General features: G+C 49.6%; 1 protein-coding gene and 1 long non-coding RNA gene across 4 annotated transcripts; one reads left to right on the top strand and one right to left on the bottom strand.

The window, feature by feature from the left end:
• Nucleotides 1-5571: 5571 nt before the first annotated feature.
• On the bottom strand, nt 5572-13205 carry RFX5 (regulatory factor X5). Of its 3 annotated transcripts, XM_084769562.1 has the most exons (11): nt 13052-13204; nt 12164-12295; nt 11946-11979; nt 11556-11638; nt 10687-10806; nt 10374-10493; nt 10190-10271; nt 9726-9927; nt 9043-9143; nt 8543-8636; nt 5572-5907 (listed from the first exon to the last, which is right to left on the bottom strand). In XM_084769562.1, exons 2-11 carry the CDS (start codon nt 12274-12276, stop codon nt 5816-5818), a joined length of 1041 nt encoding a protein of 346 aa, XP_084625688.1. In that variant the 5' UTR covers nt 12277-12295; nt 13052-13204; the 3' UTR covers nt 5572-5815. The 3 variants fall into 3 exon arrangements, with proteins under 3 accessions (XP_084625688.1, XP_084625686.1, XP_084625687.1); XM_084769560.1 differs by having other exon boundaries at nt 5572-8636; nt 13052-13205; XM_084769561.1 differs by lacking the exon at nt 13052-13204 and having other exon boundaries at nt 5572-8636; nt 12174-12295.
• LOC311590508 lies at nt 13162-15940 on the top strand. The gene is made up of 2 exons (XR_014776897.1): nt 13162-13292; nt 15641-15940. It is a non-coding gene; the product is annotated as an uncharacterized lncRNA (long non-coding RNA).
• The last annotated feature ends 9425 nt before the right edge of the window (nt 15941-25365 follow it).

The raw sequence follows: 25365 nt of genomic DNA, 5'->3' as shown, positions 1-25365 counted from the left end.
ACAGGTGCACCCTGAGGCTTGCTCGCCAACCCATCGAGCTGAACTGAGCTCCAGGTTCACAGAAAGACCTTGTCTCAAAACTGGTAAGTTCCCCTGAAATCCGAACGTCATCCCCACCTGCTCAGAAACCCTAGTTGAGCTCAGCAGCCACACAGGAAGAGGTGATTCAGATGAGGGGACACGGGAGGGTGACAATGGCTAAAACTCACTCTAAATGTATGGAATTGCCAACAACATGACTTGCACACACATGCACGGACAAACCAAGTACATGGACAAGAGGCCCTGGGTGCTACTGTCATCACCACACACACACAAAGGCCACTTAAGACCCAAATGTAAGCCAGGCGTGGTGGTGCACGCCTTTAATCCCAGCACTGGGGAGGCAGAGGCAGGTGGATCGCTGTGAGTTCGAGGCCAGCCTGGTCTACAGAGTGAGTCCAGGACAGCCAAGGGTACACAGAGCAACCCCGTCTTGAAAAAAAAAAAAAAAAGACCCAAATGTAATGACATTAATACGTTATGTACATACTAATACAATTCAGTATGAACTTGCCTTGATTTCTACATAAAGTTAATAACTTGCCACAAAAATGATAGACTCATCTGTGAGGCCGCGGACTAGACACGAAGACTGGTTTGATAGGAAGGAGGCTAACGTGAGATTAAGAGAGGAACTAATCAGGTCCCTCCCCAAATCTTAGTTTAGCCTTTTATCTAATAAACCGAAGATCGCTCAAACACTGAAGGATAACTTGTTTCATGTCACATATTCTGTGTGTGCATGGCAATTCTTGTTCACATGTGGGTGTATGTGTAGGTGTGTGCGCGTGGGGGTAGAGGTGAGAAGCAAACACGGGGTGTCGCGCGTGATGCCTGGCGTCCCGCGCTTGTGAGGGTCGACCGAACTGAGCCAGGTGCTCATGCAGCCAGTGAGCGCCGGGGTCAGAGGTGTGCTGTTGCCCTGGCCTCTAGGTGGACCTAATAACTCCGGCCCTCTTGATTGTACAGTGGGCACTTTATTGACTGAGCCATCTCTCTCTCCAGCTCCAACTTTCATTTGAAAGTAGGATAGATAAAGCTATTTTAAACACATGCAAATCAGGCTAGTAGGATGGTTCAGTGGGCAAAGACACGTACCACCAAGTCTGACAACTTTCTCTCCTGGTTTTACCATGTTGTACTTCTGTGTCTCAAACCCACAACCTTGCTTCTCCTTTTATTTAAAAAAAATTTTTTTAAATTTACTTTTATTTTATGTGCATTAGTGTGAAGGTATCAAATCCTTTGGAACTGGAGTTACAGACAGGTGTGAGCCGCCATGTGGCTGCTGGGAACTGAACTCAGGTCCTCTGGAAGAGCAGACAGTGCTCTTAACCACTGAGCCATCTCTCCAGCCCCCACTTCTCCTTTTCACCTCTTCACCTCAAAGGGTCAATGAGTTCATGCCAGCTCAGCCTCTCCCTTCTGCCTGTCTAGATTGCTCGGCCCCACCGATGCCCTTGAATTTACAGTCAGGAGCCAGGAGTCTGGTCCCTGTAGGCTCATACTGTCCTCGCTTTGTGAGTTGGAATTGTCCCACGGCCTGCTGCTTACCTCTCCTAGAAGTCGCCTCTGATCTGCTGATCTATAAGCTGTTTCTTTGGGCTTCGGTGGCTCTCTAGGCTTACTACTCGGGAAACCAACACCATGCTGTGGCCCTATTTTCTTGTCAGTCTTCCCAACTAGGATGTCTGAGGACAGAGTCTAAATAAACCAGCGTTGTATGTGCCTCACACTTCAAGAAACAAGGGGAAAGCCGGGCGTGGTGGCGCACGCCTTTAATCCCAGCACTCGGGAGGCAGAGGCAGGCGGATCGCTGTGAGTTCGAGGCCAGCCTGGTCTACAAAGTGAGTCCAGGACAGCCAAGGCTACACAGAGAAACCCTGTCTCGAAAAACCAAAAAAAAAGAAAAAAAAAAGAAACAAGGAGAGATACCAGAGTGGGATTCATAGACACACACCTGACAGCATAGATAAGGCAAAGGCTCTCTCACCAAAGGGCAGCTAAGATTCTGGGTCTGTTACAACTATCACATAATTGGTTAAGCATGTGGCTGAGTTCATTAGAAAGTAAGGAAGAATACTCCAGGAGAAAACCAGATGACACTGCCCTGAAAGCTACGTGAAAGAGGGGCAACGTGTAGGAGAACTAGGTTCCCTGGGGACAGACACTCAAATCAGCACCGCGAACAGTGAAAAACATGTCTGGTTAAAGACTGCAACTCTTGATTAAACTTGGACTTCCCCTCACTTGAACCCTGGGCCCCCCGTGTGGTGGGTGCTCTATACCACCGAGCCACAGCCCACCAACTGCTCTCAGAAGGGCCGGCTTGTCTCTAGGTTGGATGCAGCCCGGCTCCTGGCAGAACCCAGTGGGGAGGGATCTCAAATTTAGGCCCTTAGGGTTCTTGTAGATTGACAAAATATGCACCCAAAGCCCCAAAGTACAAAATCCATGAGTGAATGCGCTGCCACAGGCAGGAGGTATCGTCGACCGTGACAGGGTTAGATTCCGAAGTTAAGTCAGAAAACATCAAAATTCCAACAAATTTTAAAGCTGGGCGCAGAGGTGTACCGGCAGCTGGCCTCTGACCTTCCTGCTTCTGGCTCCCGAGTGTGGGATTACAGGCATGCACCCACACCTGGCTTTGTTTGGTTAGTTTTCTGAAATGGTCTCACACATAGAGTCCAAGACAGCCTGGAACTTACTATATAGCCCAGGCTGTAATCAACCTTGTAATCCTCCTGCCTCAGCCTCACAAGTGCTGAGATTACAGACACGAAGGCACAGCACCCTGTTTCAGAGACATATTATTTGAACGTTAATGATGAAATTAAAAATCAGTATCAAAAAGGATAGATGTTGTTTCTGGCTATTTGGAAATTTATAAAATTTTAAACATAACTCATAAAGTTCTAGGGTTATAGCTAGTGGTAGAGCATTAATTCACAAAGTCCTAGGGTTACAGCCTAGTAGTGGAGCATCAGCAAAGTCCTAGGGTTACAGCCTAGTAGTGGAGCATCAGCAAAGTCCTAGGGTTAAAACCTAGTAGTGGAGCATCAACAAAGTCCTAGGGTTACAGCTAGTGGTAGAAATTCATTCACAAAGTCCTAGGTAGACTGGTGGCAGAACATCCCAAAGTCCTAGGGCTACAGATGGTGGTAGAGCACCCGCAGAGTCCTAAGTTTGACCACCCCCACCATGTACATCAGAAAACAAGTAATAAAGGGAGCCGTGGAGGCGGCAAAATGGGTGAAGTGCTTGTTTGTGTGTGAAGACTCGAGTTACCAAGCTTGGTGGGCATGAAGGCCTACCTGTAATCCCAGCATGCAGGAGGCAGAGTCAGGGATGCCCAGCCTCGCCCAGAGCAGGAGCTCTGAGTTCAACAAGATACTCTTCCTTGATACGTAGGGCCAGAACCATGAAGACACCTAGTGTCAGGGTTAGCTCTCTACATGTGCACACATGCAAACACACATACCACATACATGCAAACTCATAAAGGTGTGTGCTTTGCTTCGTTTTTTGAGACAGGGTCTCTGTGTGTAGATCTGGCTGTCCTGGACTCGCTTTGTAGACCAGGCTGGCCTCGAACTCACAGCGATCCGCCTGCCTCTGCCTCCTGAGAGCTGGGATTAAAAGGCGTGCGCCACCACACCCAGCTTTAGAAAAATTTTTATTATTATTTTATTTTATTTACATTGGTGTTCTGCCTTTATGTATGTCTGTGTGTGGATGTCAGATCCCCTATAGACAGTTGTGAGCTGCCATGTGGGTGCTGGGATTTGAATCTGGGTCCTTTGAAGAGCAGTCAGTGCTCTTAACTGCTGAGCCAACTCTCCAGCGACGAAGGTAATTTAAATGTTTTAAAAATTAAATAATAATGAAAACATTGTATGGCATAGAAAACCTCATGGCTTGTGGAAAAGTGGAATTCTAGACCAGCTGAGTGTGAGACATGTACGTAGGACCCCAACACCTCTGAAGCCGAGGCAGGAGGATCACAGGTTAGGGGCTAGTTTGGGCTACACAGGAACTTCAAGGTCAGCCCGAGATACATACCATACCCAGACCCTATCTCAAAACTACCCCCCACCCCACCCCCAAAAGCCCCCGAGTGCTTGCCCACCGGGTACGGGATCCTCAGCCCCAGCTAGGGGTGGAGGCCCCTAACACAGAAGAACGCCTGCGGCCAGGTATGATGGGTCACACCTGCAATTTCAGCACTTGGGAAACTGGTGATGAAGTGTAAGCAGCTGTGTAAATACCAACAGTACTACGGGACAGGCACCGTCTGCCTGCAAGCATGAGGCCCTGAGTTCAAGCCCCACCACGGTGTGAGTGGAACATGGCGGGGCATCCGCAATCCCAGCACTTGGAAAGTAGAGGCAGCTGGATCAAAGTTCAAGGTGAGCTTCAGCTACAGTGACTTTGAGGCAGCCTGGGCTACAAAAACAAAACAAAACAAAAAACCAAACAGTCTTTAAATAAAAGAAAGAAGAGACAACGAGCTGCTGTAAGGGAACATAAAATCAAACCTTACAGAAGTAGGAAACAATGCGGTGATTAATGAAGTGGACGTAAGTGAGAGAACCAACAAAGCTCTCAGCAGCGTCTGAGGATTTGCAACTAAAATGTTTGGTACAAATGATCAAAGAGGGGGCTGGAGAGATGGCTCAGTGGTTAAGAGGGCCACCTGCTCTTCCAAAGGTCCTAAGTTCAATTCCCAGCAACCACATGGTGGCTCACAACCATCTATAATGGGTACATACAGGCAGAATACAGTATAAATAATAAATAAATTAATCTTTTTAAAAAATGATCAAAGAGGGGAAAAGGATGACACAACAGCAGAAATGAAAAGAAAGACAGAGCACATGAACTTCAGGTTTGAAAAGAATGATAAGGGGGCTGGAGAGGTGGCTCAGAGGTTAAGAGCACTGACTGCTCTTCCAGAAGCCATGAGTTCAATTCCCAGCAACCACATGGTGGCTCACAACCATCTATACTGTGATCTGGTGCCCTCTTCTGGCCTGCAGGGGTACATGCAGGCACACATTCAGCAGAGCAATGTATAATAAAATAAAAATCTTTTTAAAAAATGATGAGCTAGGCATGGTGGCATGCACCTTCAATCCTAGCATGCTGGTGACAAGGTAGGAGGATTTCTGTGAATCTGAGGCCAACCTGATCTACACAGTGAGTTCCAGGCCAGCCAGAAATATATAGTGAGATTCTGCCTCAAAAAAAGAAGACAAGAAAAAACAAAGATGTGAAATGCACACTAAAGTGGAAAAATGACTCAGGGGCCCCAATAGTCTGTTAAATAATGTGAACCAGGAGTTAGAATTAAGCCCATAAAGAGCCAGGCACAGTGGTGCACACCTTTAGTCCCAGCACTCAGGAGCAGAGGCATGCCTGGTCTACACAGCTGTAGGACTGCAGGTAGCTACACAGTAGGCCCTGTCTTGGGGGGAAAAAAAAAAGCAAAATAAAAAAAGTTATGCCCACAAAAAGACAAGTCTCAGATGGCTTTACAAGTGAGCTTTTATCAAACATTCGAGAACAGTTCATTTCAATATGATGTAAACTCTTCCATAACGTAAGACAAGAGGCAGCAGTCCCCAGCTGAGAGGTACACAGACCCAGAGGCCCATCTAGGGACCATCTCACACACCTCTGTAAATCTTACTAGAAACAAAGGCACTCATGTACAACAATGTTCATAGCAGCATTGTGGGGAACAACAAAACACGGAACAGCCAGAGGTCACTCAGGCGGTGAGTGGCTGTGGCTGAGCAGGCCGATGGACTATCACACAGGTGAAGGAGGGCGGAGCCACAGCTATCACAACACAGAGGGATCCTAGGAACAATGGAAGTGCAAAAAAGCAAACTTCAAGGGACTAACAGAGCACAACATTTTTGTAAAGCGAAAATACAAGCAAAACAGAACAATACATTCTTAAAGAATATATACATACATGGCCAATATATATAAACAAGTGCTTAATGAGCATAAAATTAAAGACAGTGGTTACGTCTAAGAAGAGGCAGGGAAGGGGCTATAAACTTAATAGTATTTTTAATGTATACATTGAATGATAGGTCATAGGTACTCACTGCATTTCATAATTTATAGTACATATTTCTTTATATATCAAATATTGTTTTTTTTTTTCAAAAATTTTTTTAATCTGCTCTCATGGAAATAAATGGACAAATGGGTGATATCTCCCTGAAAGAAAATCCATATTTCTTGGGGAAAAAGAAAACAAAAAACAAAAACAAAACAAAACCAAGATTCCCTGACAAGAAGCTATCTATCCTGTGGCAAGGACAGAGTAGGTCCTCAGTATGGACGGACGGTTTCCTGCTGTTCCCAAGGACACACCTGGAGTGTGGCTCCTTCCCGCTGGTGCCCCCTGACTTGCAGAATCCAGCCTAACCCCACAGTCCTGGCTGGACAAGCGCCTGACACCGGCTGGGTGCAGGATGAACGTAATGAAGTGCCCAGGGCGTATCTGCCCTGTGCTCCCAGGACTAGAATGGTAGGACTGGGCAGAGAGTAAAGTTCAGAACAGAGAAGGAGCTCACTCTGCGACAGAGGTGAGAAAGTTGTCCTGCGACAATTAAAGAGACTCTCTAAAGAGGATGGCTGGCTTCCGTCTGTCTTCCCAGACTACAGTGAGACAAGAAGGTACAAGACTCAGGGTTAGGGCTGCAGTCTAGCTCAGCTCAGGGAGCCAAATCCTGCTTCCCAGCAGCAGTCCCGTCCTCCACAGACTTTATCTGGGGAGTCTGTGACAGGGAGAAGGCTGACTCCACCCTCTCCCCAAAGGTGGTCCATGATGTATACAAAACACATTAGCATCATCTTCCTGGCCACACGAGTTGGTCAAGGCCGACCTAACCCAGGCTGGTGAATCAGGCATGGCCAATCTTTGGGCTTTTGCTAGGAGCGCAATGACACCCCTTTCCTTCCGCTTAGCTACACCGGTCTAAGCCAATCCTAGGAGTGCTGGCAGCGTGAAGTGGTGCAGACTACGGGTGGTTTTGTGTTCCCTGACGCAGTGAGGAGCATGAAGAGCAATCAGACCAAGCCTCACCTGGAGCCAGGACTGCCTCCTGATGTTACAATCTCACTAGCCAAGATTGCCTTTATCTTAAGTGAGTTTTGAGTTGAGTTTTCTATGATTAGGAGCTAGGGTATTCCTAACCTACATGCAGACTTCCCCTATCCCTACTTGCCCCAGGAGAGCACAGGGGTGGAGGTGGGAAGGCATTACGGATTGACGGGTTGTGTTAAAGCCGAGCTACTGAGGCGGGAAGGCCTGAGGCAGCCACGAGGCACGGCAGGATGCAAGCCAGGCCAATGGGCTCCCTTAGGGAAGGCTGGTTAGTGAGAGGCAGGCGCAGTGAGAGGCCTCCACCAGGCAGGCAGGCAGAGCTCATGGGAACATGGCCACTTTCCCCCACAGACCTAGCCCTCTATCATGGGGGTGTTGCTTTGGGGTCCTTATGCTCATGGGTTAGGGAACTCTGAAGCACATGGCCCTTTAACCCTTTGTGGCCCTGTGTTGCAGCATCAGCCTCCCCCTTTACCCACTCAAGAGCCTCCTTTTGAATTCTGCCCTTGATAACACTCACTTTTGAGGTGACAGGAGGAATTTTATCTTCTGTTTCTTTGGCTTCCTGGGAACTCAGACTCCCCTCTCCTTTGGAGAAAGCACCAGCTCCCTGACCCTGAGCAAGCAGGGTTTCCTGCTCAGCCCCGCCCACTGGCCCTAGTCTTTCTGATCTTGCAACTAAGTTGTTTTCTCTCTTTGAGCCCCACGTCTCCCAGAGTAACCGCGGAGAGTTCACAATGGCTGCCGGCCTCTCGGCCTTTCTCTCCCCGCATCCACCTGGCCTCTTCCTAGGGCGTCCCCGCTTTCTTTTCGATTCACTTACTGTGTCCTCTGCACCGTGTTTCACCTCTTTAACGGGTGGGTCCTGCCCGCTGGCCTCACCCAAAGGCACTTCAGCTGTCCTTTTGACACCCTTATCTTGGGGTCGCGGGTCACCACTTATGCCTAGCTCTCTGTTCTCTGTGCTTCGAGGCACAATGACTGCCCTAGGTGGAACTCGCCCAGGCCCAGGCCCAGGCCCAGCTCCAGGCCCAGGCCCAGGCCCAGCTCCAGGCCCAGCTCCAGGCCCAGCTCCAGGCCCAGGCCCAGGCCCAGCTCCAGGCCCAGCTCCAGACCCAGCTCCAGGCCCTGGTCTAAACCCAGGCCCAAGTCCAGGCCCAACACCTGACAAAGTAGGAACAGGTGGCAAGACCATGTTAATGACGGGCACAGCTGCCTGGGGTCCTCCAACCCTAGTGGACAGAGGCAGCGTAGCTACTTTCAGGGTGCTTGAAGAAAGCTTAGGGGCCAGAATGGGGGTGATGAGGGACCGTGGTGCTCTCGGAAGCAGCACGGGCAGCCGGGCCACAAGGGCATTAACGTGTGGCTTACTGGCTGCCGGAGCTGAGCTGTCAATCACACTCTTCTTCCGTTCTCTGTGCCCTGGAGGGTCAGTCTCAGCTCGGGCGTCTAGCTCTTTAGGAGGCTGAAATGCAAACAGAGCCGCAATAAAGTACAAAGGCTGTGACTACAGGGGCTGGGGAGATGGCTCAGCGGACAGAGCTTGTTCCTGCAGAGGGTCCCGGTTCCCAGCACCCACGTGGTGGCTCCCTACAGTAACAGTCCCAGGGGATCTAAGTCCTTTTCTCCCCTTGCACACCGGGCACGCATACGGTGCACACATGTATGCAAGCAAAACATTCACACACATAAATAAATAAACAAACCAAAAACTAACGATCAAAAAAAAAAAAAAAAAGACTGAGCACAGGAGGAAAAGGGGGTACTTGGTGCACCAGAAACGGAGAAGTCGGAGGGTTGCTGACCGGAGGGTACACTAAGACCCCACCCCAAGCCCTAGGCAGCAAAGTCAGAGGCATCGACTGCCTTACCTGGGCTGGTTTCTCTGGCTTCTTAGGGCCTCCACCCTCCAGGCTCTCTACACCGTTCTTGGATTTGCTTGACCGTTCCTGAGGGGCTCTTTCATCCTCTTCTGCAAGAGGGACCAGAAAAAAAAAAAAAAAAAAAAGAGGGACCAGAAATGATGGCAGTGAAGCAAGGGTAAGGAGGAAACCAAGGGATGCAGTGAAGTCAAACTGACTGCCTAGCTGCCTGGGCAGACAGGAAGGCAAGGGTTTGAAGCGTGTCTTTCCTTCTTACCGCCCCCGCCCCCTGCTGAGACAGGGTTTCTCTGTGTAGCCTTGGCTGTCCTAGATTCACTTTGTAGACCAGGCTGGTCTCGAACTCACAGAGACCACCTGCCTCTGCCTCCCGAGCGCTGGGGTTACAGGTGTGCGCCACCACGCCCTGGTTTAAAGCAATCTCAAGCAGCTCCGCAGCTGGACGTGGTGGAGCAGGCCTTACCCAGGAAGGCCTTCAGGGACGAAGTGGACAGTGTTACAGTGTTGGGTGCTGAGGGGCGGACTGGTTGAGCCCAGGAGTTCTAGTCCATTCTTTGCAACATAGTGAAAATCTGTGTCCAACCCCACCCCCCACCCCCTCACTCCCACAGGGGGCGGAGCAAGAAGTGGCTGAAGGCTTTAGACTTCTCAGCCCACAGAGCAGGGCCACCCACCAGCCAGCCCGCCGGCCTTCAGCACGTGCGCATGTGCGGAGCGGGCAGAGATGAGATGCTGCTGCAGCAGGTAGCGGGCGACCTGAACTATGGAACTGAAGGACCGCTTCAGGATCCGCTCCGCCCAGTCACAAGTCAGGGCGCAGGCGGCCTCTACCAGCTCATCCCGAGGTGCTGGGGTGACTTCTGGGCCCAGTTCTGGCTGGAGTGGAGAAAGGCGTGCTCAGTCAGACTACCAATGATGTACCTGTCCCTCGAGCAGGCACCAGACTGAGGACGACAACAGACCCAGAAACCCAAATTCTCTTCCTCCTCCCCTGCTCCCGCCACAGGGAAGGCAGAAGGTCCCCCCCCCCCAAGCAACAATGTGCAAATTCGTGTGGTTTTCCCAGCCTTTAAGACAAGCCCTTCAGGCCTCTGTGCTCCACTTGGGGGAGATCGGGCAGTGGGAGGGCATCACTTACACTTTCAGAGCCCTTCAAGTCAAGTCCAGGCAGCGGTGGCATAGACACCAAAGTCTTCCTGCGTATGCCACTGTAGCAGTATCTGGTGGGAGTTAAGGAGCAGCCAGAACCTGGGCCTCTTTCAGCCTCTGTGGCGTCTATAACGGTACCTTTGCTCCAGTCCCAACCTCTCAGTCAAGGATACTTGGACTGGCCCCGACCACCAAGCCTTCGGGCCTTGATGTCAGGGAAGATCTCTCTGATGATTTTACCGAAGTTGGCCGTACTGAGTGGGCGGCAGCAGGCGAGGCTCTCACAGTACTTTCTGAGTGAGGGGAGGGCACATAGGAAGAGAAGGTACTCACAGAAGGCCACTGGTGGGTCCAGAGGGTTCCTAGGGGCCCTTTAAGTGCAGGAACCCTACACGAGGCTGACACTGCAGCAAGGCGGGAGGAACTTGAGGGTCAAGGTCTACGCTGCGCTGCGCCCTCTCACCAGGCCCTGCCTTCCTTACGTACCGGTAGGCGTCATAGACGCTCTGCTTGGGCAGGCAGGTGTCCATGTGCTCCTCCAGGTGGCTGCGGATCCACCTACAGGCGTACATGTATTCCTCGTTGCTCAGTATGCTCGGCTCGGAGCTGCGAGACCAGTCAGAGGGGCAAGCATTACTTCAGTGGTGCTGGATCGACTCAGCTGGTCCCAAATCCACCCCTCCCTGCTAAGCCTACCGCGTTCTTCTTGATAAAGGACAGCAGCTATGCATCTCCTTTTTTTTTTTTTTTTTTGAGACAGGGTTTCTCTGTGTAGCCCTGGCTGTCCTGGACTCACTTTGTAGACCAGGCTGGCCTCGAACTCATGGAGATCCGCCTGCCTCTGCCTCCCCTGAGTGCTGGGATTAAAGGCGTGCGCCACCATGCATGGCTTCTCCTCTTCTTTTTAACTTAAAAAAAAAAAAAGAAGAAGAAGAAGAAGCAGCACGCCTTTAATCCCAGCACTCGGGAGGCAGAGGCAGGCGGATCTCCATGAGTTCGAGGCCAGCCTGTTCTACAAAGCCAGTCCAGGACAGCCAAGACTACACAGAGAAACCCTGTCTCAAAAAAAAAACCCAATTATTATTTTATGTGTATGAGTGCTTTGCCTGTATATACGAATGCACACCACATGTGTGCCTGGTGCCTATGGAGATCAGGAGGCGGTGGTGGAGTCTCAGGAACTGGAGCTCTGGGTGGGTGTGATCACCGTGTGGGTGCTGGCAACTGAACCCAGGTCCTCTGAAAGAGCAGCCGGCACTCTTAACTCCTGAGCCAACGTCTCCCCCCCCCCCCCAACTACATTTTGACTCCTTCCAGTCAGAACCCGTGATGTCTAAAACACCACCCCGCGGTACCTTTTGTCTCCGGCGCTGGGCCCCGAAGGCAGCTGGAGGTAAAGGTACAGCTTGTCGTTGTCTGACAGTTTCTGCACTTCTTGCTGAGGCGGAAGGGAGCAGAGGCCGTGAGTGACCTGCTCTTGACCATAAAGCCTAGCTCACTCTAAGTCAGGATTCAGGATGAAAGGGGACCTAGGAAACCACCTGAGCTTGGGTGCGCTCACTGGGCAGGGGGCCTTATGGGGTGCCACGGAGGGAGAGACACGGGGAAGCGAGGAGGAGACTGGGCCACAGAAGGACCCAGGATGATGCTCAAAGGTGGGCAGCAACTGCCTCTCCCACCCAAGCCGTCACCCTCACCCCTAGCCAGGGCCACCTCTCCTGCCCTCTTCCATCACGAGCGCTTACCAGAATCACCTCTACTTTGTTCTGCACGGCCTTGCTGTGGAGAGAGAGAGAGCCAGCGGTCACAAGGTTTCCCCAGCTCTCTGTCTGATTGCTAGAGACAGAAGAGGGGCCCAGCAGCTAGCGTGAGCGCGGACTGCTCGAGCACACCTGCCTGAAGGGGTAAAGGGTCTACAGCTGGGTCTGGAACTGGGTTTGGAGACAGACAGTTAGTTACTTACGAAATGGTACCTCGGAGCCTCTGGAGAAGGGTGGTAGGCTCCCCAGCCTCAGCACCCCCTTGGGGCCTCGCCCCAGGCTTGGGGCTCTTAGCATCAGGCTTATCTTCTGCCATTCCAGCATGAGGGGAAAAACTGAGAAAAGACAAGTTATAAGGATTTCACTGCCACCAGGCTCCTTTCCCCTCCAGAGGCCAGAGCAGTCCTCCTGCCTACCCAGGAATACGGAGGCAGAGCTTCCCCCAGTGGGTTTCCTCGCCGCTTGCCTTCTCTAAAATTAGAATTATTCTGTTACTTTGTCAGGCCCTTCTATACCCAAAGAGATCTCTGACATCTCCGTTCTATTTGGCCCACCTTTTGAAGTGCCCCAAATCTGAAAAACTGTTACAGGAAGAGATAGGGGTGGAGCAATCCAGGTTAAAAGGGGAAAAAAAAATCCTATAATTTATCCCAGTACTGCACACTCGCCCTCCCAAAAAAAAAAAAACACACCCCATAAGGACAAGGCAAAGTTCTTTGATTTTCTAATAGACTCCTGGCCATTGGTTTTGCCCGGGAGGTCGGAAGAGATCCGAACATACTCGGCCCTTCCAGGTTTGAAAAAAACAAAAAAAACAAAAACAAAAACAAAACTGGGCCCAAGTTCCCATTATTGAGTCTCGCCACGGCTGCCCCCCCCCCCCCGCCGCGGCGCGGACCCTACGTCATCTCCCACGACATCCCACCCCGAGGCGTCCCCACTCCCCTCCGGCCCCTCCACCCCATCCCCAGGTGCCGGCCCCGAGGGGGCTCCAGTCTCCGAACTCCCGGGGACCCCGGCGCAGGAAAGCCTGCGGGGAGCCGGGTGCCAGGCTCGGGCACGTGCACCCGGGGCCCCGCCACCCCTCCTACCTCGGAGCCGTCGCCTTCCAACGCGGACATCACACAGGCTAAGACAGAAAGAGAAACTACCCGGCGGCTACCTCCGCTCCAGCCCAGCCCCACGGTGCCCGGCCGGCGGGCTCGTGCGTTGCTTTTTTATTTTCCTTTTTCTGAATGGCTGTGCCAGCCGCGATCTGCCTGGATACACGCACGGCCTGCTCTGTGATTGGTCGTTGCTCCCACCAAGACGGAGGCGGCGAAAGTCTGCCTGGTAACAGAACCTGATTGGTCGGCAGGGGAGGGGCGGGAGGGGGGGGGGGAAATCCAAAGTTTGTCCTATTTGAGTCAAGATGGGGAAGTCCAGGGTAGGTTTCGGTTAACGCTGGGGTCCGTTAGGCCTGTGGGTCCGGAGAGGGTTCGGTTCTTAAAGGGACCGCAGGGCGGAAACCCGAGCGAGCGTCTGGGCTTTTGCTCTCTGATGGACAAGCGACCGAGCGCGGCCTTTACTGGGGGGAAAAGATGCCCGCTAGGGTCTGAGGACCACAGCATAGAGTTACAGGGCAGGAAAGTGGCTGGCGAGGGGTAGCTGGGGAATAGGGCGAGTTAAAAACGTCAGGAGGCTGAAACATCTCCATTACCGGGCGTCATAGGACACAGAGGGCAAGAATCTAGAAAAACAAGTTCCTTTGGTTGTGGGAACCCAATTTTGCTCGTTTCAGGAATTCTCATCTTTTAACCTAAATTGGGGAGCTTTACAAAATGGAATGGCCGTAGCTACCGTGTTTGATTTTTTGCCTTTGGTTGTCAGAATCAGTGGGTGGGGTGTGTGTGTGTGTGTGTGTGTGTGTGTGTGTGTGTATTTGTTTTTAGAGACAGGGTTTCTTTGTGTAGCTCTGGCTGTCCTGGACTTGCTTTTATGTATTTTTTATTTTATTTATTTTTGTTTTTTTCCAAGACAGCCATTGCTGTCCTGGACTTGCTTTCTAGACCAGGCCGGCCGGCCTTGAGCTCACAGAGATCCACCTGCCTCTGCCTCCCAACTGCTGGAATTACAGGCGTGCGCCACCATGCCCGGCTGATATATACATATTTTTAATTACTAATGATGGCTAGTCATGGCAATTCATTATAAGTTCCTGTAATAACACCTTTTTTTGGTATAAAACAAGTGGAACCATTTCATCCTCCGCTCTTCCCTTACCCATGCCTGTGGCCAACAACCTCTCCAACTGCGCGAAACCCCTCGCAGCTGGATCTCTACTGTTAGCCATGGGCTCGCCATTTTATAAAGTGCTTCCATTAAACAGTGACAACTCCCAAAACCAAAGCAATGCCACTCGCTTGTCCGATTTGTCCCTCCTCACCCCGTCTTCCCCAGTAACCCAAGGAGATGGTTATTGCTTGCCTGACCCACCCACCGCACACCCTGCCTCCCTAGCTACCCATAGCAACTGCTGACCACTGGCCCTTCCTCTTTTCCCTTTTCTGTCCTGTAACTGGCTCTGGCCGCCCCCTCCGCAGGGGTTTTCTGAATAAAGTCGGGCGGCTGAGCAGCTGGGCCTTCTCTGCTTTCTCCTTGCTGGGCAGGGCTTGGGTTCCTTCCTAGGAGTGCACTCCTGTAAGTCCCACAAGAGGGAATTTAGTAGTGTGCTAACTCCACCCTCACAGCCCGCTTCTCCCTACTGTGGGAAACGAAGAGGAAATAATATCTTTTTTTATGAAAGAGTTAATGAGACTAAGTTTTTAAATTTATTATTATGTATACAGTGCTCTGCCTGTATGTACAACTAGGCATGTACACCTGCAGCCCAGCAGAGGGCACCAGATCTCATTACAGATGGTTGTGAGCCACCATGTGGTTGCTGGGAATTGAACTCCAGGATGTCTGGAAGAGCAGTCAGTGCCCTTAACCTCTGAGCCATCCCTCCAGCCCAAGTTCTATCTTAAAGGAATTGGTAAAGACGCCATCAGACAGACTGCTTCTCCAGTCAGCATTTTCCTAAGACTGAAGTAATGTGCTCAAGGTTGCTGTCGGCATTAAAGGCCAAGTCATAGCCTGTGCTCAGAAGTTGGTTGCACTTTGCTAATCAGCTGTGCTGTTTCAGGGCAGCCAACCACTAAGACTGTGAGGCAGCTTGTGAGCACTCAGTAAAGCCCAGGCCCTCACTAGGCAGTTCTCCCGCCGGACTTCTCTCAGTGATAGACTGTTGCCTACAAGTAGAAGCTGAATTAAAAACCCTCTCCTCCCCAGGGCGCCTCTAGTCAGAGCTGAGTCACAGCAGCAGGAGGCTAGCTAGAACCAACAATTTCTTGAGACCCCCCAGACCCATTTTAAACAGCACTACTAGAATCTGTTGGTCCTAGGGAAACAAGCCTTGTGGAATTCGGATATGCGGGCAGAAGGCTTTCTACTGGTTTATACATTTATGAAATGTATTTAGTTTTCATTCTGACTTACAGCGAGCGATCTTAGTTTTAGGGTGGGTGGAGGCTGGATACGTTTTGAAAATTTTATCAGATAGAAGGTCTAAAGGTCTAAGATAGCTCAAGAAAACTTTGGTGACACTTTTTTTTTTTAATACAACTGTGATTTTTGTTTGTCTTTTCCTTTCTTTTTAGGTATGTGGTTTCACTCAAGCCAGGTCTTGACTTTGAATTCCCCATGTATCACATGTCATCCTGAACTCACGGCAATCCTCCTGCCTTAGTCTTCCCGGTGTTGGATTATAGGCGTGAGTCTTCGTCCTGCAGAACTGTGATGGTCAGCCAAGGCCCAGCAGTCCACGGGATGAATGTGGCTTCTTCAGAGCCTGGAGCTCACACATCTTCATAGTGTTTTTATTTTATTGTGTTTACTAACCTTATGAATTTTATTATTTTTAAAAAATTGGAAATAAACAAAAACACCATGTACCAAAATGACCCGGACCTTGCGTCTGTGCTATTCAATGAATCCCTCTGTACAGTTAGAATACGCACCGAACACAGTGGCTGGGAAGCCTCACATTCATTTGTTTTTCTTGTTTGAGACAGGGTCTCCCAAGTGCTGGGATTAAAGGTGTGCGCCACCACCGCCTGGCAGCTCGCGGCATTTTAAGACTTGTCCTCCCAGCCCTGTCTTCCCCCTGAGCTGATTGAAACCTACAGGTGTTGTCAAGCTTTCCTTAAAATTTCTAGCAAGGATATTTTAGATAGTACTGTATACCTTCCACTGCACCTTATTGGGATGCGTATAAGCTCTGGTTAACCTTATTTTGTAATTTTAAAATGTTATTCTTTCATTTTGAGGTAGTCCAAATTACAAGGCCCAAGTTAACCTAGAACTCTATGCATCCCCCTGAGCTGCCTGCTTGCTGGGATTACAGTTGTGCCATCAGGAGGAGCACCATTATTGGCCTGCCTCTTCTTTTAAACAGTGTGTGTGTGTGTGTGTGTGTGTGTGTGTGTGTGTGTGTGTGTGCTCATTACAGTACTTAGGTGGAGGTCAGAGGACAACCTGCTGGAGCTGGTCCTCTCTTTTTTCCATGTGCATCCTGGAATCTGACTCAGGTCACTGTGCTTAGAGGCCTTTGCTGCTGGGCCAGCTCACTGCCCGCCTGTTGCCCACTCTGATGCTCAGTGTCCCAGTGGATGCTGGGCCAGCTCACTGCCCGCCTGTTGCCCACTCTGATGCTCAGTGTCCCAGTGGATGCTGGGCTAGCTCACTGCCTGACTGTTGCCCTCTCTGATGCTCAGTGTCCCAGTGGATGCTGGGCCAGCTCACTGCCCGCCTGTTGCCCACTCTGATGCTCAGTGTCCCAGTGGATGCTGGGCTAGCTCACTGCCTGACTGTTGCCCTCTCTGATGCTCAGTGTCCCAGTGGATGCTGGGCCAGCTCACTGCCTGACTGTTGTCCTCTCTGATGCTCAGTGTCCCAGTGGAAGCGCTCTCAAGCTGTCACCTGCAGCGTTGTATGACTTGGGAAAACTGTTGGCTCACACATCGTTGCAAGAAACAGAGCAGAAAGATGTCATGTGCCCTGTGCCCGGTTTCCTCCTTTTCCTCAATGGCACGTCTTACACAATCATAGCACAGCATAGGAACTGGCAATTGGCATTCATACAATCAGTCAGGCTTATCTAGACCTTACCAGTTTACACACGTGCATTTCTATATATGCATTTAGACGTCTACACTTGTACCAAATGGTACATTTGTGTTACCACCACTAAAGTCATGACACAGAAGCATCATCACCACAGGGTACCTGATGTTATAATTAACCCCTGGCAACCATTAACCTGTCCTCCAGTTAAATGATTTTGTCACTTGGAAATATTTTATAATCAGAATAATTTTATATAGACATATGTAAAAAAATGTGTGTGTGTGTGTGTGTGTGTGTGTGTGTGTGTGTGTGTTCATTTAAAGTGATTCCCTTGTGCTGGTGAGATTGCTGAGTGGGCAAAAAACTGCTGCCAAAACTGAGAACCTGAGTCCCAGTCCCAGGACACATTTGGTAGATGGGGGCGATACATGTACAATGGCACATGTTCATGTATACACACACACACACACTCGGGTAGGGAAGGTAATAAGGCTGTAAGTAGTTCTCCCTGGTGTGAGCAGTTCTCCCTGGTGTGAACCCAGTTCTCCCTGGTGTGAGCCCAGTTCTCCCTGGTGTGAGCCCAGTTCTCCCTGGTGTGAGCCCAGTTCTCCCTGCTCCTTGGTGTGAGCACAGTTCTCCCTGGTGTGAGCCCAGTTCTCCCTGGTGTGAGCACAGTGCAGCTTGTTTAGCTGATCTCTTGCTTTGGTGAACCTGACGAAGGACATTTGGGTTATTTCCAGTTTGGGATGATTGCCAGAAAACATGTGAACAATTGTTTACCAGGTTTTTTAAAAGATTTATTTATTATTTATACAGTATTCTGCCTGCGTGTACAGCTGCCTGCCACAAGAAGGCACTGGATCTCATTATAGATGGTCTTGAGACACCGTGTGGTTGCTGGGAATTGAACTCACAGCCGGTGCTCTTAACCTCTGCGCCATCTCTCCAGCCCATGTATCAGCTTTTATATGAAGAAACATTTTCAATAGCTCTCCCAAAATAAATGCACAAAGGACAGTTGCTCATATAGAAAGTTTATTTTATAATTTAATTTTATATTTTACTTTATAAATTTATTTATTTATTTATTTGTTTTTTTTTGAGACAGGGTTTCTCTGTGTAATATCCCTGGCTGTCCTGGAATTCTCTTTGTAGACCAGGCTGGCCTTGAACTCATAGAGACCAGCTTGTCTCTGCCTCCTGAGTGCTGGGATTAAAGGCGTGTGCCATCATGCCTGGCTATAAGTTTAATTTTATAAAGATCTGCCAAACTGTTTTTAAGAATAGTTGTTAAAAACCAAAGAAACAAATAAAAGAATGGTTATTACAGCTGGGCGTGGTGGCGCATGCCTTTAATCCCAGCACTCAGGCAGAGGCAGATGGATCTCTGTGAGTTCAAGACCAGCCTGGTCTACAAAGTGAGTCCAGGACAGCCAGGGCTACACAGAGAAACCCTGTCTCAAAAAAAAAAAAAAAAAAAAAAAAGGAGAAAAGAAAAACGAATGGTTGCTTCTAGCCAGGCATGGTGGCACATCCCTGTAATCCCTGTACTCAGATAGCAGAGGCAGGCAGATCTCTGTGAGTTCAAGCCCAGCCTGGTCTACAAATCAAGTCAGGACAGCCAGGCTTACATAAAGAGAAACCCTGTCTCAAAAAAACAGAAAGAAGCCGAGCGTGGTGGCGTAAACCTTTAATCCCAGCACTCAGGAGGCAGAGGCAGGCAGATCGCTGTGAGTTCAAAGCCAGCCTGGTCTACAAATCGAGTCCAGGACAGCCAAAGCTACACAGAAATTCTGTCTCAAAAAACAAAACAAAACAAAAAAAGAAGGTTCCTTTTTTTGGAGGGGGTTGTTGGTTTTTGTTTTTGTTTTGCAAGACAGGGTTTCTCTGTGTAGCCTTGGCTGTCCTGGACTCGCTCTGTAGACCAGGCTGGCCTCGAACTCACAGCGATCCTCCTGCCTCTGCCTCCCAGAGTGCTGGCATTAAAGGTATGCACCACCACGTGGCTGTTAAGGTTGAAGTCTGACATTTTCAGATACCCTCTGAGCTCGCTCTATAATGGTGAACTCCCTTTCCCAGTGGGGTTCTCTCTTCACCTGATGTGGGGAACCCTAGATTTTGTAAGAATAGCATAGCCCTCAGGAAAGATTATAAGCTGGACCCTATCCTGTTAAGAAACTGACGAGGAGCCGGGTGTGGTGGCGCATGCCTTTAATCCCAGCACTCGGGAGCAGAGGCGGGCGGATCACTGTGAGTTCGAGGCCAGCCTGGTCTACAAAGTGAGTCCAGGACAGCTAAGGCTACACAGAGAAACCCTGTCTCGAAAAACCAAAAAAAAAAAAAAAAAAAAAAAAAAGAAAAAAAAGAAAAAGAAAAGAAAAGAAAAAAGAAACTGACGAGGAAGCACCAGAGGATTCGTGGAGGAACCCCACCCTGTGTTAAGGAGATCCCAGCCTCCAGCAAATGACCTTTAACCATACCTGGACGTTCTTCCCCCACCCATAGGGTAATTAAGTACTGTTTTCTGCTTCTTCTGATAGGACCTCATGCTACTGCTTGTAAAGGAGGCACTGAGCCACTGCATGTAGATTAAGTGTCCTAACAACTCTAGCCCAAGAAAATCCACCCACAAACCCCTCCCAGCTGCCTAAGTTTATAAATAAAGCTTGCTCAATGGTGCTCACACCATTCGTCCACCTCGTGACTGTCGGAGACTCCATTTACTCTGGGAAAGAACTGCCACTGGACACCCAGAGCAGCCAGGGTAGCCTGCTCCATCTCAGCAAGATTGGTGCTGACTGCTGGGAAAGCACCGTGGGGGGCGGGGCCCCCATCACCTGCGTCTCACAAGACCCGCCTTCTGGGGGTCCGCCCAGTAAGGCACGGTACAAAGGGTTGTAACATTTTGCTTATGGAGCTCCCGAGTCTCCACTGAGGTCTGATACCAGCAATCTCCTTCTAAAAGAGCTAAACTGTAACACCTGGTAGATAATTTCCACCCCAATACCCCGTCCCCTCTGTGAGACAGGAGCCTTGCCTAGAGCATAGGCTTGCCCCCCTAAGGTGCTGTGGCTGTTCCTGAGAGTAAGGGACCTTGGACCTTGAAATCCCCCCATTCTTTTTTGTGACTGGGTTTCTCTGTGTAGCCCTGGCTGTCCTGGACTCGCTTTGTAGACCAGGCTGGCCTGGAACTCACAGCCACCTGCCTCTGCTTCCCGAGTGCTGGGGTTAAAAGCGAGTGTCGCCACACCTGGCTGACCCGCCCAGTCTTGATGGAAGCACGCAGGGCCTGGACCCCGCCTGCCAGAAGCAGAGGCCAGGTCACCCACCTGGATGCTGAGCGATGGGCGAGGAACTGTTTTATGATAAGTGAGTTTACAGAAGCTAGAGCAAGCAGTTAATCATTTTACAACAGTTATGCAATTCTGGGGAAGGAGGCAAGGAGTCAGGGAATTTACCTTTCAGGAATTTAGCATGGGTGCCTAGCACAAAATGGAATTTTCCTTAGCCACCACAACATATCTCTAGTTTTTTATTTTTATTTTTTTCTTATTTTTATTTATTTATTTATTTTGAGACAGGGTTTCTCTGTGTAGCCTTGGCTGTCCTGGACTCACTTTGTAGACCAGGCTGGCCTTGAACTCACAGAGATCCACCTGCCTCTGCCACCAAGCCCAGCTAAAAGGTTTTTTAGGTTTTTGTTTTGTTTTTGTTCTTTTAGTTGAGCCAGTTTAATAAGTGTATAGTGATAGCATGTTGACCCCTGCTGTTAAGGTCGAAGTATCAGAAAGCTCCTGAGTTTGGTGCTGAAATGACAGACTTTCTTCCTCAACTGAGTTCCCTCATGTCAAGTATCCCTGGCTTTCCCAGGTCCAGCGAGTCAAACACATTCACCCCTGAAACCCTCCCACGGCCCAACTTTCATAAGTCCCTGTTTTATATGACATAAGGGCAACCACCACCATCTGTTTCACCAAAGATCATCTGAGACTCGGCATTTATTCTGGGGAAGAAGGGCTCGCCTCCACCCTGAAGGGTTTGCCACTGGATCCCTGAGCCCGGCTGCCTGTACCCTCTGCGTTAGCCCAGAGGCTTGACCACAGGGCTGTGAGTGTGCAGCGTCACCGCCGGGTTTGGAACTCCTAAGCTTCCACCAGCGTGTCAGTGCGCACTGCGGCGGCCTCCGTGCACCGCTCCACTCCCCGCCGTGGCCACCTGCCCTTCTCCAAGCAGCGGCCGAGTCATTGACCCTGCCCCTGGGTTTGGGAGCCCTGAGTTCCTCGCTGCCAACTGCCCTGGCGCTGCCAACTCAGCATAAAGAACGGTGACCCTTATTGTGGAGAAATCTGGACATCTCCCCGAATCTCAGTCCCATGCTCTGCCTTTCTTGGCCTGGAGATCAGAGACCTGCATTCCTGAGAGAGGAGGAACCTTTGATCTGTGCTTTACCCCTTTTCACCTTGGAAGCTAAAAGCATCGGGCGTTCCCACAGGAGTAGGAGAAGCACGCACTTCCAGCCCGCTGGCATCCAGGCCTCCTGGGAAATTAGGAACGGCAAGAGCACGTTGTGATTTGTTGTTGTTGTTATTATTGTTGTTGTTATTGTTGTTGTTGTTGTTGTTGTTGTTGTTGTTATTATTATTATTATTATTATTATTATTATTATTATTATTATTATTATTACAGCAGCAGCAGCAGCAGCGTGCAGTTCAGGCTGCCCTGGCATTCACAGCCTTCCTGCCTCAGCTTCCCAAGTGTGTGTGCCATGAGCCCTGGCTTGGAACGCTTGATTTTCTATGGCTGAGTTGTGAGTTTTCCAGTTTCCCATGCATTTTAGATGTAAGTCTTTCTTTATTTCTTTTTTTTTGTTTTTTGTTTTTTGTTTGTTTGTTTGTTTGTTTTTGAGACAGGGTTTCTCTGTGTAGCCTTGGCTGTCCTGGACTCACTCTGTAGACCAGGCTGGCCTCGAACTCACAGTGATCCGCCTGCCTCTGCCTCCCGAGTGCTGGGATTAAAGGCGTGCACAGACCCCCCCCCCCCACCGTCCTTTTGAGATATGTCATGAGTACTTGAGATATAACCCCAGCTGTCTTAAAAAGTTTCCTTCCTAGCTGGGCGGCAGCAGCCTCCTCTCACTGGAAGGTTTCTTTGTCTCCAAGCAGCTCCACCCTCCACTCTGCGATCCACGAGGAGGCAGCCTGTGAGCCCTGGCAAAGACCACGCCCCTCAGGAGGCAGTTGTCATCTGTGCACATACTAAAGCCCAAACTAAAATGCTGCATTTGGGATTAAAACAAGAGCATACTTACGTAACTGAGTTTACAGAGAAACCAAAACTTCACGGCATGAAGCACCTTCCCAGGTCCTCCCGTCTGGGCTCTCAGAGGCGAGTGAGGCTGCGGTAAATACAGCCACGTCACATCCTGAGCTGCCAGAACTGCCAAAGAACTCCATGTCACTATCGGTGTGATGCTGTTCTTTTAAGCATGTAAAATATAAGAGGGTCCCAGCACTCAGGAGGCAGAGGCAGGTGGATCGCTGTGAGTTCGAGGCCAGCCTGGTCTACAAAGTGAGTCCAGGACAGCCAAGGTTACACAGAGAAACCCTGTCTCAAAAAGCAAACAACAACAACAACAAAAGCAAACCCAAAACCAACCAACCAACCAAAAAACCCACTGAAGTCAAACCTGTGCTTAAATTACTGGAGTTGCCTCCCTGCCCTCCAAGACAGGGTTTCTCTGTGTAGCCTTGGCTGTCCTGGACTCACTTTGTAGACCAGGCTGGCCTTGAACTTACAGCAATCTGCCTGCCCTTGCCTCCCTGAGTGATTAAAGGTGTGCGCCACCACGCTCACTTTTGTTTGTTTGTTTTTTTTTCAAGACAGAGTTTCTCTGTGCAGCCCTGGCTGGCCTCAAACTCAGAAATGCACCAGGCTCTGTCTCCTGGGACCGAAGGCTCCTGGGTGCATCTCTCTGTGTGATTGTGTTCCATTCCTTGCAGGATATTTGATCCCACTGTGACCCCGAGATTGTGAACTATAAAAACCTGTTTCTTGTTTGGATCAGTTCAATCCTGACATACACCTTTAATCCACGAACTTTCTGATAATTGTAAACAGGTGACTAACGTGTGGTTCAGCTAGCCTTGCACACACATTTAGTCCAAGAGCTCTCTGTACACAGGATTTAGTAAAGTTGACCCTAGGTCAAGGGGCGGAGAAAGAAACCAGCTGATAGGAATTGGGGGCTCTGAGAGAAGACTAAGAAGGAGCTCTTAGCTCTTTGGCTTTCAGCTTTTGGCCTTTTTCTCCTGGCTTGTGAGCTGAGCAGGAAGGTCAGCTGGGTGCTTTCTCTGTCTCTCTAAGCTAGCAGGTTTTCACCCCAGCATCTGCCTCCTTAGTCTTTTCTTATTTTTTATTTTTATTTATTATTATGTATATAGTGCTCTACCTGCATGTACACCTGCAGGCCAGAAGAGGACACCAGATCACAGTATAGATGGTTGTGAGTCATCATGTGGTTGCTGGGAATTGAACTCAGGACCTCTGGAAGAGCAGCCAGTGCTCTTAATCTCTGAGCCAACTCTCTAGCCCTGACTCCTGAGTCTTTAAGATTTATTTATTTATTATTATGTATACAGTGCTCTGCCTGCATGTACACCTACAGCCAGAGGAGGGCATCAGATCACATTATAGATGGTTGTGAGCCACCATGTGGTTGCTGGAAATTAAACTCAGGACCTCTTGGAAGAGCAGTCAGTGCTCTTAACCACTGAGCCATCTCTCCAGCCCGACTCCTGAGTCTTTATTGGTAAAATCGAACAATTAGGATTTGTTTTTTAAAACAACACCATTCTGTACAGCCTGCTGCTTTTTGAAAGAAAAAGAAAAATTAATAGATTACTGGTCTGCTGTTTAACCAAGGACCAGCTTAAAGAGCAATTGTGCGTCTAATCAACCTTTATTTAAAAGTGTTTGGCTTTTACTCAAGCTTTATGCAAATATTACACAGTAGTTAAAAGTACACAGAGGGTGTGACTGACCCTCTGTGTGTTTAATACCAAAGTTGGAGGCCTATACAGGTATGACAGAGCGGGTTTTTTGTTTTGTTTTGTTTTGTTTCTTTTTGAGACAAGATTTCTCTGTGTAGCCTTGGCTGTCCTGGACTCGCTTTGTAGACCAGGCTGGCCTCGAACTCACAGCAATTCACCTGCCTCTGCCTACTGAGTGCTGGGATTAAAGACGGGCTCCACCACACCCGGCTGACCAAGGCATCTTAGCAAAGGAAGAATCTGAGACTTATGGGTCCAGGGGGCTAAGAGTTCATCACTGTCATGGCTAGAAAGCATGGAACCAGGCGTGCCTCGGTCATGGTGTCTGCTGACAGTAATAGGACAATAACTAAGGCATTTTATTCATAACACACACAGTCTATAGTTTATTAAAACATAATGTAGGATGGTTTTCAACTATGTGTTGGTGAATAAGATGTTTCAATTCCAAAAAAAAAGCCACGTGATGGTGGCGCACACCTTTAATCCTAGCTCTTGGGAGGCAGAGGCAGGCGGATCACTGTGAGTTCGAGGCCAGCCTGGTCTACAAAGTGAGTCCAGGATAGCCAAGACTACACAGAGAAACCCTGTCTTTTTTTTTCCCTGTCTTGAAAAACCAAAAAAAAAAAAAAAAAGTTTCAATTCCCAAGGAGACGTGTGGGTGTTCCTCCCACCCAGGGGTTCTCTCTCACTCTTCTCTAAAGCAGCTTGGCAACATGAAGAGTCCGCTGCAGGGAGGACATCATGAGAGGCAGCAGAGGCAAAGGGAGATGGTCAGACCTCTACTGGAGCGGACTGCTCAAAGGAAGTGTTTGAAGACTTTAAGGGAATGAAAGCTTGACGTGTGAGATTTTAGTTCCATGTTTGTCTCTCGCCCTGTAATGTCCCTGGAGGCAGGGTTCCCGAGCCCAAGAAAGCTGTCACCAGATGCCATTCCTCAACCTTGGATAGCCTAGCCTCAGGCCTATGACGTAAATTAACCTCTACTTATAACTCTCCTGCTTGTGACGCAACAGAAAACAGACTTAGACAAAATATGAAACACAACAGGACTGGGGAGATGCTCCGGGGTCGAAGGGCTTGATGCGTGTGCTGACCAGGGTTCTGACCTGCAGGGCCATGGTGAGCACTGCGCGGGCACGGTGGCCAGCCAGCCTGCAATCCCAACCCGTGGAAAACGGGAACGGAATCCCTGCTGTAAGCCATCC

This window comes from Acomys minous (genome assembly GCF_964271855.1).
Source record: "Acomys minous genome assembly, chromosome: 19".
Classification (NCBI taxonomy): Eukaryota; Metazoa; Chordata; class Mammalia; order Rodentia; family Muridae; genus Acomys; species Acomys minous.
This window is presented reverse-complemented; position numbering and strand designations above follow the sequence as displayed.

Coding starts and splice junctions, on each gene's coding strand:
- RFX5 (XM_084769560.1), bottom strand. CDS start 12,276: ATGGCAGAAGATAAGCCTGATGCTAAGAGCCCCAAGCCTGGGGCGAGG. Junction 10,807..11,555: donor CCCAGCGCCGGAGACAAAAG/GTACCGCGGGGT, acceptor CTGGTCTCGCAG/CTCCGAGCCGAGCATACTGA. Junction 10,494..10,686: donor AGCGTCTATGACGCCTACCG/GTACGTAAGGAA, acceptor CCCCTCACTCAG/AAAGTACTGTGAGAGCCTCG.